Consider the following 18,718-nt stretch of genomic DNA (forward strand, 5'->3'; position numbering starts at 1 on the left):
GGAAAAAAGTGGCCTGGTGTGATGAATCAAGATTCCTGGTGCATCACTTTGATACGCAATTACCAATAGAGGCTATGGCACCTGCATGCACTGTTAAGGCAGACACAGGCCGGCAGTGGTGATGCTATGCTGTGGGTGATGTTTTCTTGAGACTCTTTAGGCCCCATTATCCCAATATCCCACTTATATCCCATTTATTATCCCACTTGCAGACCAAGTGCAACCACCCATAGTAGCCATGTTCTTTGCTGGTGTTAGCCATTATCAACAATGTAATACACCATGCTATGAATTCACCTTGAACCCACTTGAACATTTGTGGTTTGACTCAGAAAAGCGCAATGCACCCAAACCAGAGGAAATGATATTTAAATTACATTCTGTACGTCATTAAAACTGTGACAAATTGGTACTTCTCTGAGGTTTAACAAAGTCATATGTGACCCGTGCTGGGAAAATGAGTGTAAATTCACATGGGCTCTTTTGAGCTACTGGAAGAAAAAAAAAAAAAAAACTTTTGTGACCTTTGGCTAATCTGGCCCAGTTTGCCCCACTCTTCAACAACACACACACACTTAGATTGTGAATGATATTAGAATGTATTTATCTGCACACAGAGCGGTGGAAAGGAGAGAATGGTGAGTCATGTTAAGATATAATACAGCTCCATCCACAGCAGATCTCTCTACCTCTGCTGCTCTCTATATAACAATAAACACCACTTACTGAAATTGTACTTAACAAAACAACAAGCAAAAATAAAACTAATTCTGAAATGTAATAATTTCTACAGGAAATTATACCTACTTTGCCAATACAATATGGCTTTACTTTCTCTTCTTAAAGGTAATGTTCTGCGATCGTTTAATGCATTTTCAAAATCAATTAAGAACGATATGAATTGGCAGAGAATGTATTGTATATTGAATTTGAGATAATCATACACTTTGTTAAATGTAGCGTGACATAAATGGAAAACATTTTCAGTAAAACAGCTAATTAAGTGCTCTACAAAACACACTTTGCAATAAACATTTGCTAAACAACAGTAAATTCTTAAATTCTACATGGCAAACAATTATCTGCACAGAGCAGTGGAAATGAGAGAATAGCGAGACACGTTAAGATATGATACAGCTCCATCTATTCGAAAAAAAATATTTCACTTGGTTAGAAAGCACATGGGAAAATGGTGCATTTATAAATCATATAAATCATTCTGCAGGTCTTTTAATGGAAGTCCCCCCCCCCATTTTTTTAACTGCTTATTGTGCCTGGTTTTTTCAGCACAAGTCACATTATTCTCATGAGGAGCACATGTGGAGGCGGTAAAGGATAACAACGCATGAGCAATGTTTCAGGTGGTATGGCAGGTGTAAACACATGAATCAGATATGGGTCCCAATTGAAAGAACATGTAAATGGACAGCCAAAACAATCGGATATAGGCAACAAATTGGGATTTGGAATTGGGCATCAAGACCTGCAGTGTAAACAAGACCATAAGGAAATGGCTCATTGGTGTAGATTAAAGAGCAGGACATTTAATTGCACATTAAACATTCTCTAATGACTCACAATGTTAAGATTCTCATAAATTATCACATTCTCATACAGAGGGATGTTCATTTTAGGCTCAGGAGTTTTACTGCAAGGATGAACGGCCTTCATGAAAAAAGAGACAGAAGAAAAATAAGAACCAGGAGAAAAAGGAAAACACAACTAGTTGTGAAAAGTACTATAGTGACCTTGTCTAGGCTTGAATAAAAAAGCTGATCACTTACCACCACATTCTCATACACATATGAGAATAGACTAGGATCAGATATCATGCCATCAGAAGTGTTTGTGAGAGACTGAAAAGTCGAAGAAAATATATCCAATAGTGTTACCATCAGTGTTCAAGAGAGAAGAGTGGTGAATCAGAGCCATAAAATAAAGACATATAAAACAAGAATAGCATGCATTATAAAATTCATATACATATTCATAAACATATACATGACTCATATCTTGATGTTCAGTCACATTCCACATTTGTTATGATTGTATGTACATTTGTATGCAGAAACGAAATCTGGCACCCTGTCAGTATATTATTAGAACCGAGATTTTACTGTACAATAAAGCAATTGATAAGAAACATGGACATTTCAATACTTTTTTCTTATGCACAATATAGCCTCTAAGAGTTATTTAATTATTTCATAGATGAGATATAATCGCTGTGAGCAAATCTCAGTGTAACAACTCACTGACTCAAGCCTCTTTCTAACATCTAAATTGCTATGATGTCAAAGCACATGTGATGACGTAACGAGCAGCTGAAATGCATAGATCAACTACCAAAAAAAAACGATATATATATATATATATATATATATATATAAGGAATATATAAGGATTAATTGACGACTGCTCGATTTCCTGAGGTGTGGTAAGCGTAATAATTGACTCTGGGCTGTTGAAGGAAAAATAATGCACACCTGAGGTGGTGATGCGGCCACGACACAAAGCGGATCAATCAGATTATATATTTAAAGGGATTCATCCAGTTGTTGTATTTAAATCGCTATTGTGAGTAGAACAATACATCCAACACCTATTTTGCTAGTTCCAGAACGTCATTTTAAAGATGGTAATGTAGGCTTGAGCCATTGATAGCATTCTAATGCAGTTATTAATTAACTTATTAGAAAGAGAGCAAAAGAAAATTACACACACACACAAACACACAGTGGTGTGATTTCTTTTTTACAAATTTGGTGTGATTTTTTTTTTGTCAAATTATTTCCCTTTTTTTAATTACATTATCTTTCCCTTTAGCACCCCCTATTGAGAAAAAACCTTATTTGAGCCCTTTGAGCCCTTGAAATTCACTGACCTTTGACTGCAATGTGTTCCTGTTCATGCAGCTGCTCAAAAATAAATCATGTTATATTAACATTACACAATATTAAACCACATAACTAAACACACACACAGGTTTTGTTATTCTTACCAGGTAAGCAGTACAATGATGACAGCAACCACAACTCCACAAAGCGTAACTACAATGGCTGTATAAGATATCTTCCAATTTAGTACTGAAACAAAATGAAATATAGAGAAAAATTGATCATAAAAACTCAGTTTAGAAGGAGTAAATGAGCTAAGTAAATGAGTTGCTCTACCTTTAACAGTGACAGTAACAGCGTCTGATCTCTGAGATCCATGTTGATTGTGAGCCTCACAGTAGAAGCGTCCACTCTGTAGTGCACTGAAACTCTGTCCAGATCCAACAGATGAGCTTTGATTCTCCTTAAACCAGCTGAAGTTCAGAGCAGGAGGGTTTGACTCACTGCTGCAGATCAGAGTCACTGAATCTCCCTCCACTATTACACCTGATCCATTCATAGACACTGAGACGTTCCTGGGAGGGTCTTAAAAATTAAAATAAAGATATAATTATCAATAATGATAAATCTGAGGTGACAAGGAATTCGACTGAATAATCATTAACTCACACATGACGTTTAGAGTCACACCAGCGGAGTATTTCTCTCCATGTTTATTTCTGGACTTGCACTTGTATTCTCCACTGTGATCAGAGCTGATGTTTGAGATGCTGTAGATTCTTCCAAATCCTACAAACATTTTTTCTTTAAACCAGCTGATTTTTGCAGGAGGGTTTGCATCACTGCTACAGCTCAGAGTCACTGAATCTCCCTCCACTATTACACCAGATGGACTGATGAATACTGAGAGGATAGTTGGTGGGTCTAAAAAGAACAAAATTTAAAGCCTTAAATAATCTTGTTCAAACACAATCTACATGTTTTTGTTTTTGAAAAGTACTAATGAATCTGTACTCACAGGAGACATTGAGCTGAGCAGCAGGAGAGATGTAAGTGTGTCCATGTAGAGCACAGCTGTATCTGCCTGCATCCTCTCTTCTGACTGACTGCAGCAGGAGTTGATTGTTTCTGTCTCTTCTCTCAGTTAATGGCTGTGAGTTTCTGTACCAGATGAATGTTGCTCTGTCAGTCAGAGTGCAGCTGCTTTTACATGTCAGACTGACATTATGACCCTCCGTCACTCTCTCAGGAGCCTCCACCTGAAGATCTGAACACAACACACACATTATATCTAGTGCTGCTGTCAAACACTGATTATTATTCAACATAATGCACAGAAGAAGAGCTCAGCCTCATGAAAGTCACCTGTGACAGTAAGAGTCACTCCTGGATAACCAATCAATTTCACATTAGGTTTATCAGTTGTGAATCTGAAATAGTACATGTGTTGGTCCTTCTGTGACACATGACTCAGTCTGATGGTGCAGTTCTGCTGTTTGTCTCCCAGATACTGAAGCCTCTGACTGTATTCAAGATCCTTTGACAGATCTGGAAACTCATTATCAGCATTTCTAACAGTTGTTTTGGTCCAGAACACTTTCTTGATCTTATATCCAGTAGGGTATGTATAAGTGCAGTTCATTATCACTGATGAGTTCTTTAGTGCACAGATTTGTGAAGGAATGTAACTCACACCCCAACCAGCGATAGAAACCCCTGAAACACAGAATTAATTTTAAGCAAAACTTCATATTATTTTAACATTCGCTAATGAATCTTTTCTACTGCACGGTACGGCTCAGTATGATTCTCTTTTGGGGGGTTGTCCACTGGGTACAGTACCTGGTACCCAATACATTTTTCAGTACCACTTCGGTTGAGGTTCCAAGCGAACCATACTGTTGCCAAAACGTGACGTGTAAACGTCAGATTAAGGACTGGCTGGAGAGAATCTTCACTACCTATGTCACCCAACTTGCGACACAAAAGAACACAAAAGAAATGCCAGATTTAAATCAGCACCTCCACTGAAGGATCGAACACAACTGTTTTGAATAAACCCACCTAGAAATATTTAATGTTCTGGGAATGTTTTCAGTGGCAAGTTTTATTTTAGTTCCCAGAGTGTTCTGCTAAAAGGTAGGATAAGATTCTCTAAAAACATTATAAAAATATTTATTGATAACATTGTTAGAACATTATCCTCTAACATTCTAATAATGCTTGCCATCACATTCGATGTGGGCTTACATTGCTAAGAAGTAGTGATGGGAAGATGAATCCTCATGAAGCATTAAGATTTTCAGCCAAGTGGTTCACAAAAGGGTTAATTTCTGGAAACTGAATTTGCTCACAATACCACCTGGTGGCCAACGAGTGTAAAACAAGCAGATATATTACAGACAGAGGTGTAAAGTCCAGGGGTCAGAAAGTAAAAGTCCTGCCATATTTTTGTTCCACCCATGAACTCAGCAGCTGATTTCACCAGAGGAGGAACCAAGTCATTCCTTTCAAGTCACAAACGAGTCTCAAGTTAAATCCCAAGTCCCCAAAGAGTTAAAGTTAGTGAGATAATTAAGTGACTAATTAAATGATGATTGTGCAGTAGTGATGCTGTTAACACCTGCTGTTATTGAAAATTACAGAGGATCGGATTATTTATTGTTTAAAATGATGCGACCATCATGGAGATCAGTGTTTGCTTTAGTTGGGCTCTTAACCCTTTTAATAATACAAAGTAATTTGCTTTTAAACACTTGCGGTTGTGTTACATAGTAAACATTAACACATTGCTGAATTTAAAGCTTGAAATAGCAAATTAAATTGCTCTTTTTTATCTAAAACATTTAATGAGCACCATGAGGGTGTCTCTCTTTGGTTTGTTACATGATGTACAGCTATTTCTGAACTACAAAAAAGTCCTAATAAACAAATATTATTGCAATGCTTAAATATTGAGGGAAAGTTATACAGGCTCAGGATTTTAGACATGAGCACTTATCATATGATCCTCAACAGTGGTGACAAAATTATTCATGCTACAGTCCTTGATGGGAGTTTTACTATGGTGTTACCCAGCATGCACTTCAGCTTGAAGAGTTTTGTTGATTGTCACCATTGTTGAGATTCATATGCTGGGTCATGATGTCTGTGCGTCTTAGTAGGACAAGATTAAAAAATTATATATATATATTAATTACATTCATTAGATTTCAAATTATTTCATTATAACTATTATACCAACGGTTTATTTGCATGTGGCAGTTCCACAAGGTAGGTTATTAAAAAAAAAACTGAACATATGTTAAATGAAATAAACTTTTTTTGGAAATAAACAGACTGATGCCTAACAATTACTTTGTCATGTAAAACCAGCTAGTAATGGTTTTCTGCACAGCACTGATCACACTGCTTTATAACAGCACATGTACTTTTACAGGGAAATACCTAACACAAGAAGCCAAAGGTCAAGAGCCCAACTGAAGCAAACACTGATCTCCATGATGGTGGCATCAGTTTAACCAATAAAACATCAGCATCTGATCCTCTGTAAAGCACAACAATGGCAGGTGTTCATCACTAATGCATAATCATCATTTAATTAGTCTCTTAATTATCTCATTGACTTTAACTCTTTGAGGACTTGGGATTTGACTTGAGACTAGTTTGTGACTTGAAAGGAATGACTTGGTTCCTACTCTGGTGAAATCAGCTGCTGAGTTCATGGGTGGAACAAAAATATGGCAGGACTTTTACTTTCTGACCCCTGGACGTTACACCTCTGTCTGTAATATATCTGCTTGTTTTACACTCATTGGCCACCAGGGGGTATTGTGAGCAAATGACGTTTCCAGAAATGTACCCTTTTGTGAACCACTTGGCTGAAAAGCTTAAAGCTTCATGAGGCTTCATCTTCCCATCACTAGTAAAGGTCATACAACACTGCATCCAATGGAGTTTGGCTTTCGAAGTAATCACTCCACAGAAACAGCCATTCACTTTTTTTATCGAGAACATCAAAATTAATTTAGATAAAGGAGGCATGGTGGGTGCAATATTTTTAGATAAAAAAAGCATTTGACACCATCGATCATGTCGTTCTTTTGTCAAAATTATCTTATTTAAATTTTTTCGGAAGGAAATCAAATGGATGAAATCATATTTAACTGACAGAAAACAAAGATCTAAACAGTAAAATAGGTGTCCCTCTAGGATCTATACTGGGCCCCCTTCTGTTCAGTCTCTATATAAATGACCTGCCCACTGTTTGTCCATCTGAACATTTACAAATGTATGCAGATGACAAAGTCCTCTACGTGCCTGCTAAAAATAAACAACAAGCTGCACATCAACTGACTGAGGCCATGAGTAAAGTATTCATTTGGCTAACTAATTAATGCTTACACCTGAACATTAGTAAAACAGTATGTATGTATTTTACAAAACAAACTACTGTGACTTATGACCCTGAGGTAATTGTTAACCAAGATAAGGTTAGAGTGGTATCTGACTTTAAATATCTGGGAATCATCCTAGACTCACAACTCTCATTTAAAAAGCGTACAAGAAAGGTTGCCAACATTGTCAAATTTAACCTGGCAAATTTTAAGCACATAAGATCATACCTACCAATGAAGGCCACAAAGCTCTTCTTGCATGCAATGATCTTTTCAAATTTTCCTTACTGTTTAACCAGCTGGGCGCAAGCCAATAAAACAATATTGCAACCACTGGAGTCACTTTATAAAAAGACATTAAAGACATTGGACCGTAAGGGTAATAGTTATCATCATTATCACATAATCAAAAAATACAACATGCTTAGATATAAAAACTACAAACACTTTGCTTATGTCTTGTCTTTAAGGCACTCCGTGGGCTTGCTCCCCCACCACTGTGCTAGTTTATAAAACTGAAAGACAAGGTCAATGAAGTAACTAGAGCAACCACCAGAGGGGACTGCATAGTTCAGTATAGGCAAAGTAGGATTGGAAACACAGTCTTTTATGTCAATGTCACAGTGTCTGGGTTGTGTCCCTGGGTTTCCACTAGATGTCCTCCTTTCTCACGGTGTCTGTCACCTTATCACTTCCTGTTCCCTTATTTGGTCACCTTCCTCCTTGTTTAGTTAATTGATTGTTCCCCACCTGTCTCCTGTTTCCCCTTTATCCTTCGGTGTATTTATACCCGGTCTGTCTGAGTCTGTGTTACGGAGTCCTTGTTTAATGTTGTATATTAATTCATGTCCGTCAGTTCTTGCCCTTGCCTTGCCTTGTCTTCGTTTGGTTTATGTTTGGATGGATGTTTTTGGTTACGACTCATGCCTGGACTGTGTATTCTCTTTGGATTACCCCCTTATTAAAGACGTACTCGCAATTGGTTCTCTCTCCTGTGTTTTCCGTAACACCGATCGTGACAGAAGGACTCCGTCACTGCAAGAGCCAGCGGTATGTTGGCTTATGTCTCCTCCCCAGTCACAGTGCGGGAGAGGAGTGGATTTGAAGGAACTCGCCTGGTGGTTTTCCGGGGAACCAGAGGAGGTCGCCGAGGAGGGAGTGGTCGAGAGGATACTCAGCACCGCTCTCAACCAGGGCCGCCCTTCGACCCGGGGCTCGTGTGGGGTGGATTAGAGCCACCGCCTCACCATGGCGGACGGAGAGGAGAGAGGAAGCGCACGTCCGCCACAGTGGCGTCACTGCCCATGATGGCCGCTAGTCCAGCGCCACGAGGCAGGATGGACGCCAACACAGCACCACAACCCAAGGCGATCACGAGTCCAGCGCCACGGTGCAAGATGGCCGCCAGCTCAGCGCCAACGCCCAAGAGGGCCGCTGACTCATTCTTGGATTATTTCGCTACGCTGTCCAAGATCCTAGAGATTCCCAAGACGGTTAACGTCATGGCTGCTGAGCCAGCGCCACAGCACAAGATGGCCACCAGCCCAGCGCCACAGCACAAGATGGCCGCCAGCCCAGCGCCACAGCACAAGATGGCCGCCAGCCCAGCGCCACAGCACAAGATGGCCACCAGCCCAGCGCCACAGCACAAGATGGCCGCCAGCTTGGAGCCACAGCACAAGATGGCCGACTCAACGCCTGAGTCTCCAGACAAGGTGTCACCGACTCGCCAACATAGAGGGCGGAGGAGGAGGAGACAGACGTCTACCGTTCCTCAAAGCCCAGAGGACGTTCCCGAGGCGGTGCCCGATGCTGTTCTGGAGACCGAGGCGGTGCCCGATGCTGTTCCGGAGGCCGAGGCGGTGCCCGATGCTGTTCCGGAGGCCGAGGCGGTGCCCGATGCTGTTCCGGAGGCCGAGGCGGTGCCCGATGCTGTTCCGGAGGCCGATGCTGTTCCGGAGGCCGAGGCTGTTCCGGAGGCCGAGGCGGTGCCCGATGCTGTTCCGGAGGCCGAGGCGGTGCCCGATGCTGTTCCGGAGGACGAGGCGGTGCACGATGCTGTTCCAGAGGCCGAGACGGTGCACGATGCTGTTCCGGAGGCTGAGGCGGTGCCCGATGCTGTTCCGGAGGCCGAGGCGGTGCCCGATGCTGTTCCGGAGGCCGAGGCGGTGCACGATGCTGTTCCGGAGGCCGAGGCGGTGCACGATGCTGTTCCGGAGGCCGAGGCGGTGCACGATGCTGTTCCGGAGGCCGAGGCGGTGCCCGATGCCGAGGCGGTGCCCGATGCTGTTCCGGAGGCCGAGGCGGTGCCCGATGCCGAGGCGGTGCCCGATGCCGAGGCGGTGCCCGATGCTGTTCCGGAGGCCGAGGCATTGCCCGATGCCGAGGCGGTGCCCGATGCCGTTCCGGAGGCCGAGGCGGTGCCCAATGCCGTTCCGGAGGCCGAGGCGGTGCCCGATGCCGTTCCGGAGGCCGAGGCGGTGCCCGATGCCGTTCCGGAGGCCGAGGCGGTGCCCGATGCCGTTCCGGAGACCGAGGCGGTGCCCGATGCCGTTCCGGAGGCCGAGGCGGTGCCCGATGCCGTTCCGGAGGCCGAGGCGGTGCCCGATGCCGTTCCGGAGGCCGAGGCGGTGTCCGATGCCGTTCCGGAGGCCGAGGCGGTGCCCGATGCCGTTCCGGAGGCCGAGGCGGTGCCCGATGCCGAGGCGTCTCAAGTCTCCACAGGCAGTCCAGAGTCGAGTCAGGTGCCAGTGACCTCTCCAGAGTCAGGGCTAGTCACCGCTGATCCTCCGGAGTCAGGGCTAGTCACTGCTGATCCTCGGGAGTCAGGGCCAGTCACCGCTGATCCTCGGGAGTCAGGGCCAGTCACCGCTGATCCTCCGGAGTCAGGGCCAGTCACCGCTGGTCCTCCGGAGTCAGGGCCAGTCACCACTGGTCCTCCGGAGTCAGGGCCAGTCACCGATGACCTTCCAGAGTCAGGGCCAGTCACCGATGACCTTCCAGAGTCAGGGCCAGTCACCGATGACCTTCCAGAGTCAGGGCCAGTCACCGTTGAACTTTCAGAGTCAAGTCAAGTCACTGGGTGGTCTGCTGCTCCGCCCTGTTGGACTCCGGCATCGACCACAGGGGCGTGGTGGTCATCTGCTTCACCCTGGAGGACTCTGTCCTTGACCACAAGGGTGTGGTGGTCTTCTGCTCCACCCTGGGGGGCTTCCGCTCTGACCACATGGACGTGGTGGTCTTCTGCTCCGCCCTGGGGGGCTTCCGCTCTGACCACACGGATGTGGTGGTCTTCTGCTCCGCCCTGGGGGGCTTCCGTTCTGACCACACGGACGTGGTGGTCTTCCATTCCGCCCTGGGGGGCTTCCGCTCCGACCACACGGACATGGTGGTCTTCTGCTCCGCCCTTCAGTCCTCAGTCACCGATGACCTTCCAGAGTCAGGGCCAGTCACCGATGACCTTCCAGAGTCAGGGCCAGTCACCGTTGAACTTTCAGAGTCAAGTCAAGTCACTGGGTGGTCTGCTGCTCTGCCCTGTTGGACTCCGGCATCGACCACAGGGGCGTGGTGGTCATCTGCTCCACCCTGGAGGACTCTGTCCTTGACCACACGGACGTGGTGGTCTTCTGCTCCGCCCTGGGGGGCTTCCGCTCCGACCACACAGACATGGTGGTCTTCTGCTCCGCCCTGGGGGGCTACATGTTGTTTTTTCCTTTTGTTTTTGTGTTAATGTCTGTCTCCTCCCTCCTGGTCTTTCTGTGTTGTGTTACATTCTGGTGCCTGTTCCCCATGTTTTTCTTTTCTGGCCCTCCGTCCCTCCCCCTGAGCCTCCACCTGTCCGCCTCCCTCCTGGTCTGTTTTATGTCTGTCGTGGAGCGTCTGGGAGCCGCTCCGTAGAGGGGGGGTTCTGTCACAGTGTCTGGGTTGTGTCCCTGGGTTTCCACTAGATGTCCTCCTTTCTCACGGTGTCTGTCACCTTATCACTTCCTGTTCCCTTATTTGGTCACCTTCCTCCTTGTTTAGTTAATTGATTGTTCCCCACCTGTCTCCTGTTTCCCCTTTATCCTTCGGTGTATTTATACCCGGTCTGTCTGAGTCTGTGTTACGGAGTCCTTGTTTAATGTTGTATATTAATTCATGTCCGTCAGTTCTTGCCCTTGCCTTGCCTTGTCTTCGTTTGGTTTATGTTTGGATGGATGTTTTTGGTTACGACTCATGCCTGGACTGTGTATTATCTTTGGATTACCCCCTTATTAAAGACGTACTCGCAATTGGTTCTCTCTCCTGTGTTTTCCGTAACACCGATCGTGACAGTCAAAGCCACAATCTTTTGGAATAGTCTGCCCAATGAGTTAAGGGAATGTAATAGTCTCTCTTCTTTTAAAAAAGAGCTTAAATCTTGGATTAGGGACAATTATAATTGTAACCATACAGCAAATACTTAAGTCCATGAACATACTTTTTTCTTTAATTTCCCTTTTTTGATATAGTCTATTCACTTTATACTGTAATTAAGTTGAGGGCTAGGTGAGGTGGGCAATATATTGTCTGTTTGAGGGTATGTTCATATTGTTTTAAAATTCCTGCTGTATTTATTACATGGCTATTGTATTTATTCAATTTATAGTGTATTCTTATTGACTTTTGTATTTTTACAATTTGTACTATAATTTTTTATTGTATTTTTTGTATTTTTTTCTATGGACGACAGATGGAAACTAGCACTTGTAGCTAACTCTGGCTTGTTTACAGCAAGTAACTTGTTTGTTGATCGATAAGCATTGTCCCTATCAACGAAAGAAAGAAAGAAAGAAAGAAAGAAAGAAAGATAGAAAGAAAGAAAGAAAGAATTGTAAGTTGCTTTGGATAAAAGCATTCGCAAAATGACTAAATGTAAATGTAAATATCAAAGGAAGGTAAATTAGATTTCTAATTTCATGACCCCTTATAATCACAATATATATATATATATTTTATATTTATTTCATCCTCAACTTCATATGAAAAACTTGAAAAAATTTGGTTTTAATCAATGAACACTACAGAGTGAACAGTAGGTTTGACTCACCGTGAATCATGAGCAGAAAGATCAAAATAGAAGCAGCCATTCCTACAGACTTCAGCAGAGCCACAACTACAAAACATGTACAGTAGATATTTAAAATGAAATTATTTCTGACATTATTATCATCGTTTGAACTTTTATCTCTACAATGGCTGGAAAGCCCCTTTGAGTTCATCAGTCAAACAGCAGAAGGGTAGAACCCAGGACAAGTTTGGTGATTACTTGTAAGTATTAAAGTTATGACAATAAAATATTAAACCTGTTTATTTGAGTATGTATTTATTTGTTGTTACTTCTCAATTTAATTTTGAGATTTTGTTTTTTGAATTATAGATTTTGTTGTTTAACTCAGACCCAGATCTTCAATACTTCAGGATGGAAATCCATCATAACAATATGAATAACTGTATGTTTACAAATGTAATAATCTAATAATCTAGTGATCAATGTTTATTTATACAGCATTTTTTTGACAACTACAGTATGATGCTTTATTTCAGTCTCAGTTCTTCTTGTGTGAAGACGTTACCTACATAAAACCTGGCTCAATTTACCTCACTGCTGACACTGACGTGAGTGAGCGATTTTACAATATAATATCAACTGTTGCTAATACATTCGAAAAACAAACAAAGACAGACACTTAGAAACAAAAGAACAGAGAGATATCAAAGTCTGTCTTACCAAGCCCCTTAAAGCCTCAATGACACATAATGAGTACACACAGAGCTCTGAAACACAACATGGTAAACCACTATGATTTGACTTCCCCTCTCTGAGTGAGTTCCGTAGTTTGTGGCAAAAAAGAAGAAATATACAATGAACTTTAAGACAGACACAGACAGACAGATTAATAGATAGATAGATAGATAGATAGATAGATAGATAGATAGATAGATAGATATAATAATGAGCATCTGTCAATGAAACTGGAGTTTTTTTTTTGTTTGGTGGCCTACAGGAGTTTCCTTCTTCTTTCTTCTTCAAACAGTACAAAGGGCTATTTCAACACACGCATATAAAATAAATATTTCCATGACTGTATCATCTGCTGACTTCAATCTAAACTCATCATGCCATAAAAGCTTCATCCATAAGGAAGTTATTCTGGGAAAAATAAATAAATAAGAAAACATGAGGCGTTGTTTTAGTGTAAGCCCCGCCCCCAGCATATACTTTAGTCTGACGACGTTTGAGACTTCAGATCGATTCCACACACCTGAGAGCACCATTCACCTTTGGACAGGTAGGCAAGCTTTCATCTGTTCTTTCACATACAGGACATAACAGATATTATTCGACATTCATCAAGAAAACGATGTGATTTCCAGAGTTTAAAATTATTAATGGAAATGTTTAGTTTCTATAATTGTAGATTTTAAGAAGAGTGATATATTTATGTTTATACAAACAAACTAATAGGAAAACACACACACACACACACACGAGTCAGAAACCAATGCTATTTATAGAGAATAGCCAAAATGCTAATAACCTCCTCCGGTAAGCATCACCACATTTTGAGGAGCCAACCCATCTTGAAAACATCAGAATTTCCTTCACTAGTCAAATATTTCCCAGAACCAGATAAAGCTGTATTTACTCTTTCCGGTGCCTGTTAGCAGGAAGTAGATGAGCTGTCAATTCATCTTTAGTTAGCTCTGACTACTCGCTCTTCAGGCACAGGTTTCTATTTTCCCAGAAGTAGTGCTAGCTTCTTTTTTTATGTTTTTTAACGGTGCACTTCTTTACAGCTCTGACGTCATTTAAGAGAAGCAGGTGATAAAACAGTCTATTAGGGCTGTGCAAAAAATCGAATGCGATTTTCATGCACATCTCATCAGTAAAGTCGCTCCTGTAATTAGAAGTATATCTCAAGCACGTGCGTTCAGATCAGGGTTGCCAGGTTTTCACAACAAATCCTTCCCAGTTGCTTCTCAAAACTAGTCCAAAATTAGCCCAATCGCGTTTACAGGAGGTTCCCCGATAAAAATTTCTTCCCAGGGTTAAAATATAATTTTTTTGGAAGGGTCGCCTTGGTAAAATCGCAATCGCAGACTTGGCAACACTGGTACAGGTGGAGCGGCAGTTACTACACAGAGCTGTAGTCTACCGACAACTAACACAAAATAGTTTTCAAAATCGACAAAGAATCCCCTGCGATTTTAACATCGATTTTATGTAGATTGTCAGTGAATTACGGCTCGGTGTAGTAAATGCCAACCAGTGTTGCCAAGTCTGAGGTTGTTTTTCATGTTCGCAGGTCGAAGCGACCCCAATACAAATAACGTGATATTTAGCCCATAAAATGCGAATTTTTACCAAGGCAACCCTGCTAAAAAACGTATATTTTAACCCCGGGAAGCTATTTTTATCGGGGAACCACCTCGAAGCGCGATTGGGCTAGTTTTGGACTAGTTTTGGGAAGCAACTGGGCAGGATTTGTTGTAAAAACCTGGCAACCATGATCCGAACGCACGTGCTGGAGATATACTTCTAATTACAGGAGCGTCTTTACTGGTGAGATGTGCATGAAAATCGCATTTGATTTTTTGCAAAGCCCTACAGTCTATAGACTGATGCATATTTTTTGATAATTACATTACTGTCCAGTCTGTTTCTCGGTTTTGTACAAACATTAAGGGAAAATTCCATTTCATAATGTTGCGAACATTATGGCAATGTTATTTTTAATGTTCTCTGAATGTTCTGAAACAAGTAAAAAAGAATACACAAATGTCCAACTAAAACATTTTAGAAATACATTCCATGCTGGGTAATAAGGTTTTTAGAACTTTAAAGAACCTGTTTGAAGAATCTGATCAGTCTATTTGAATGTTCTAATGACACTATAAGAATGTTTGGTCGTAAGTGTAAGAAAATTTAGCCAGAATATTAGTCAAAGTTTGTAGGGTTTTTTTGTAATTTTTGATGCATTCTTGCTATATATATTTTACTGACCTCAATACCCGAAAGGTGAGATAATATAAAATATAATAAAATATAAAATGTTTCAACTGTGATTATAATTACATTTATTTTTGTATAGATGCAATAGTCCTTTTATAATAATAATATTAATAAAACAATCATTAATTTTGACATATTATTAAGATTCACTTTTATACCCCTGCTTTTCTAAAGACATTTGTACATATATAAATAAATAAATAAATAACAATAATCTGTAATATGTTTTTTTTTTCTTTTTCTTTTTTAATAAGGAAAATCTGCCAAGATGTGCTGCAAGGGTTTTCTCAAAGTTATAATGTTCGTTTTCAATGGCGTCATCTTTGTAAGTATGATCTTCATTGAAGATGGGCCTTCTTAACCCCAAAATGTTTTATGACTGCTTTTGACAATGGCCAGTTCATCCATTTTTACTTATTTCTAAATAGAACAGAGGTTAAATCTGTGACTCTTATCACTAACTACTTCTGTCGTAAAGGCCTCCTGTAAACTGAGCTACTGAGTAACTCTTATCAAACGAGGAATATAATAAAAGCTCATTCACCCAGATCACTCATGTTTCCACACACAAAACTATTTACTGCAACATTAAACTGTAAAATGACAGTGGTTTCCACCATCCTCCCCTTCCTCATTGCAGCTGGCAGGCGCTGCCATATTGGCAGTGGGCATCTGGGTGGCAGTAGACAGAGTCTCTCTTCTGGGCTTTTTAGAGCACATAGAAGATGCGCCCCCTGAACTGGCAGGGGTGGCAAACATCGGCTACCTGCTGATCGGCGTGGGAGTGTTTCTGACGCTCGTGGGCTTCCTGGGATGCTGTGGAGCCGTAAAGGAAAGCAAATGCATGCTGCTCTCGGTAAGTGAGCCTGTTTCCATCAAATGTTTAATTTAAATCTGAATGTTTCACTCTCAAAGTCTAGATGGTGACAAAAAATTTAAATTTCTCAACGTTTCTCCTAGTTCTTCACCATTGTGCTCGTTATCTTCCTCGTGGAGGTGGCAGCGGCGGTAGTGCTCTTCGTCTTTGAGCCTTTGGTGAGATCGAATATACCATACCAGAACAAAAGCACATATACACTGAAAAAAATTTAAAAAATAAATAAAAAACAAACAAACAAAAATAAAAACCTGGCGGTGTAGGATGTACAATTTTCACTCAAAAAAGTTTACAAATTTCACAACTAATTAAAAGTAAAGAGCAAGTAACACATCACGTAGCTACACCCCTGCATAAATGCATTTTTGTGATTAATATTGAATAAGGATTTTTGATAAAAAAAAAAAAATATGGGGACTTTACGTACAAAAACAATTTCCAGCCTATTTTAAATATATCTAGACAAAATTATAAAAGTCCCCATATTTCAAAGTATTTCATAAGCATGAGAGCTAACAGGAGTAACACAAATGCAAAATACTTTCAAAGCAACTCAAAAGTCCTATGTATTAAAGTAAAAAATACAGAGCAATCATGATATACAAATGATCTTAAAATAATAATTTGAGCCTTAAAAGATGTGAGCTTTTAATGAATTTGAATAAATATTTTTTTCATGACCAAGTTCATATTGGCAATACAATATACAGCACATTAAGAACCACAATGGCTTATTTGTACAAAAATAGATTTTAAACCCACATACACCTTATTATTTGATCTGTTTATGATTTCATAATCCTGTATGGTTGTAATCAATTTGTCTTTGCATGTAAGGGAGAGCATTAGTCTGCAAAATCAGAGACTGAAGCTGAATTTTAACCTCATTCCAGGTTCAGAAAGTTCTGGATGAAATTGAAGGAAAAGTTGCTAAAAGCATTGAGGACAACTATGGCAGCTTGGAGAGTTTCACTTCAGTCTGGAATAGCACTATGAATGAGGTACAGCACCAGCCATCATGTCCAGCTCTTTTCTGATATTAGAATCCCTAATAATTGAAACTGTTTGTAAACCACTGCGTGTGTGTGTGTGTGTGTGTGTGTGTTTATTTCTTTTTTTCTAGCTGAAATGCTGTGGATATACAAACTACACTGACTTCATGGGCTCTCATTTCGTAAATTCCACATCATTGTATCCTGTCACATGTTGCACAAACAGTTCTGGACCCTGCAATGAATTGGCAGCAAAAACAGATGTATGTTACAGAACACTTTATGATGAAACACACTACCAAAGCTGAAATATATGTGTTTAATGAAATGAATGAATGCATGACCATCCCATAGCCTCACTGAATGGCATTAATTTAATTTTGTGTAAAACCAATGTGGCTTTTTGCATGAAAGATGCGTTGTTTATGCCAGTAGGTTGCAAATTATAAATGCATACATTAAAATGCAACCAGCCATAATTGTGCATTAAAGACATCAAAATGAGTATGTGGTATGATAAAAGAAGTACAAATAATTGTGTAAAAACATTGTATTGATGTGTGCATTTGATCAGTGTGTTTTTGCCGTTGTTGTAGATTGTAGTGGGCTGCTTCCAGGCATTAGTGAATCTGGTCGAAGACAATGCAATTCTACTGGCTGGCGTGGCTTTGGGAATCGCTGCTTTAGAGGTATTTGCTTCATTTTTTTTTTTTTTATTCAGCACATGCAAGATGCATGTATATGCAGACTAATGTTCTTGCACCAAATGACAAAAGATGATCAAAATCTCAGTATGTGATTGAATAGAATTGATGGTCTGAATTATTAGCAAAGCTATATGCATTACATTGTATTTTTAATTTGTTTGATATTTATTTGGATGAATTTTAGGAAAGGTCTGGCTTATGTTTCTTAAAGGTTTGCCAGTTTTTGTTCCACAGACCATCCTGCGATTTGATAATGAGGTTTCCTTACACATTGGAACAAAGACAGCCAATATAGTTAAACCAACTAAAATAAAAGATTAGTTAGAAAAATAAAAACTTAGCTTTGCTAAAAATATAGATAAAAAAGTAACCAACCAAAGATTAAGTATCTATTTTCTTATTACTGCACATATTGATAATATTAATATTGTACCTAATTTGTTCATTCACAGATTGCAGCAATGGTTGTTTCTATGATCCTTTACAAGAATGTAGGAAAATGAAACCAGGACCAACGACATTTCTGTTTACATCATTGTTTACTGTGAAATGTAACTATTCAATATTTTATCTGGAGTTATGTAAATATATGCTGCATGTGTGAAATGTAGATTTTTTGTTCTTTTTTTAAATATTTTTTATTTACTTTTTAACCTCAAGTACAAGCATATTTTGGTCAAGATATGATCCTGACTGCAAATGTTTAATATCTAAAGCAATGTTGTTAAAGTTCATTACAACATGTTCTAGACTATCTTTGATATATTACGATATTTGATTATTTGTGTATGAACATCTGTACCAACTATCATATAATGACACATAAGACAGGAATCACTGGTTGAAAAGTCCTATGAATTTATCACATCATAG

General features: G+C 40.5%; 2 protein-coding genes across 2 annotated transcripts; one reads left to right on the top strand and one right to left on the bottom strand.

Annotated features, from left to right (window-relative positions):
• Window positions 1-1,297: 1,297 nt before the first annotated feature.
• Window positions 1,298-4,695, bottom strand: LOC132141744 (B-cell receptor CD22-like). The gene is made up of 10 exons (XM_059551406.1): window positions 4,680-4,695; window positions 4,203-4,553; window positions 3,856-4,104; window positions 3,507-3,761; window positions 3,174-3,422; window positions 3,002-3,086; window positions 2,885-2,915; window positions 1,785-1,856; window positions 1,579-1,665; window positions 1,298-1,483 (listed from the first exon to the last, which is right to left on the bottom strand). Exons 1-10 carry the CDS (start codon window positions 4,693-4,695, stop codon window positions 1,358-1,360), a joined length of 1,521 nt encoding a protein of 506 aa, XP_059407389.1. The 3' UTR covers window positions 1,298-1,357.
• Window positions 4,696-13,419: 8,724 nt separating this feature from the next.
• Window positions 13,420-18,445, top strand: tspan34a (tetraspanin 34a). The gene is made up of 8 exons (XM_059551696.1): window positions 13,420-13,545; window positions 15,524-15,594; window positions 15,910-16,125; window positions 16,230-16,304; window positions 17,040-17,147; window positions 17,270-17,401; window positions 17,735-17,827; window positions 18,298-18,445. The coding sequence occupies exons 1-8, from the start codon at window positions 13,434-13,436 to the stop codon at window positions 18,346-18,348; spliced, it is 858 nt and encodes a 285-aa protein (XP_059407679.1). The 5' UTR covers window positions 13,420-13,433; the 3' UTR covers window positions 18,349-18,445.
• Window positions 18,446-18,718: the final 273 nt, after the last annotated feature.

Source organism: Carassius carassius, chromosome 6 (assembly GCF_963082965.1).
Source record: "Carassius carassius chromosome 6, fCarCar2.1, whole genome shotgun sequence".
NCBI lineage: Eukaryota > Metazoa > Chordata > Actinopteri > Cypriniformes > Cyprinidae > Carassius > Carassius carassius.

What these genes read in the sequence shown, in the direction of transcription:
- LOC132141744 (XM_059551406.1), bottom strand. An exon ending in GGAACACATTGCAGTCAAAG is followed by an intron (nt 1,857 to 2,884) that starts GTCAGTGAATTT and finishes TCGACTTTTCAG; the next exon opens with TCTCTCACAAACACTTCTGA. An exon ending in ATGTGTATGAGAATGTGGTG is followed by an intron (nt 1,666 to 1,784) that starts GTAAGTGATCAG and finishes TTTTTCATGAAG; the next exon opens with GCCGTTCATCCTTGCAGTAA.
- tspan34a (XM_059551696.1), top strand. Translation starts at nt 13,434, where the DNA reads ATGAGGCGTTGTTTTAGTGTAAGCCCCGCCCCCAGCATATACTTTAGT. An exon ending in CACCATTCACCTTTGGACAG is followed by an intron (nt 13,546 to 15,523) that starts GTAGGCAAGCTT and finishes TTTTTTAATAAG; the next exon opens with GAAAATCTGCCAAGATGTGC. An exon ending in GCAAATGCATGCTGCTCTCG is followed by an intron (nt 16,126 to 16,229) that starts GTAAGTGAGCCT and finishes CGTTTCTCCTAG; the next exon opens with TTCTTCACCATTGTGCTCGT.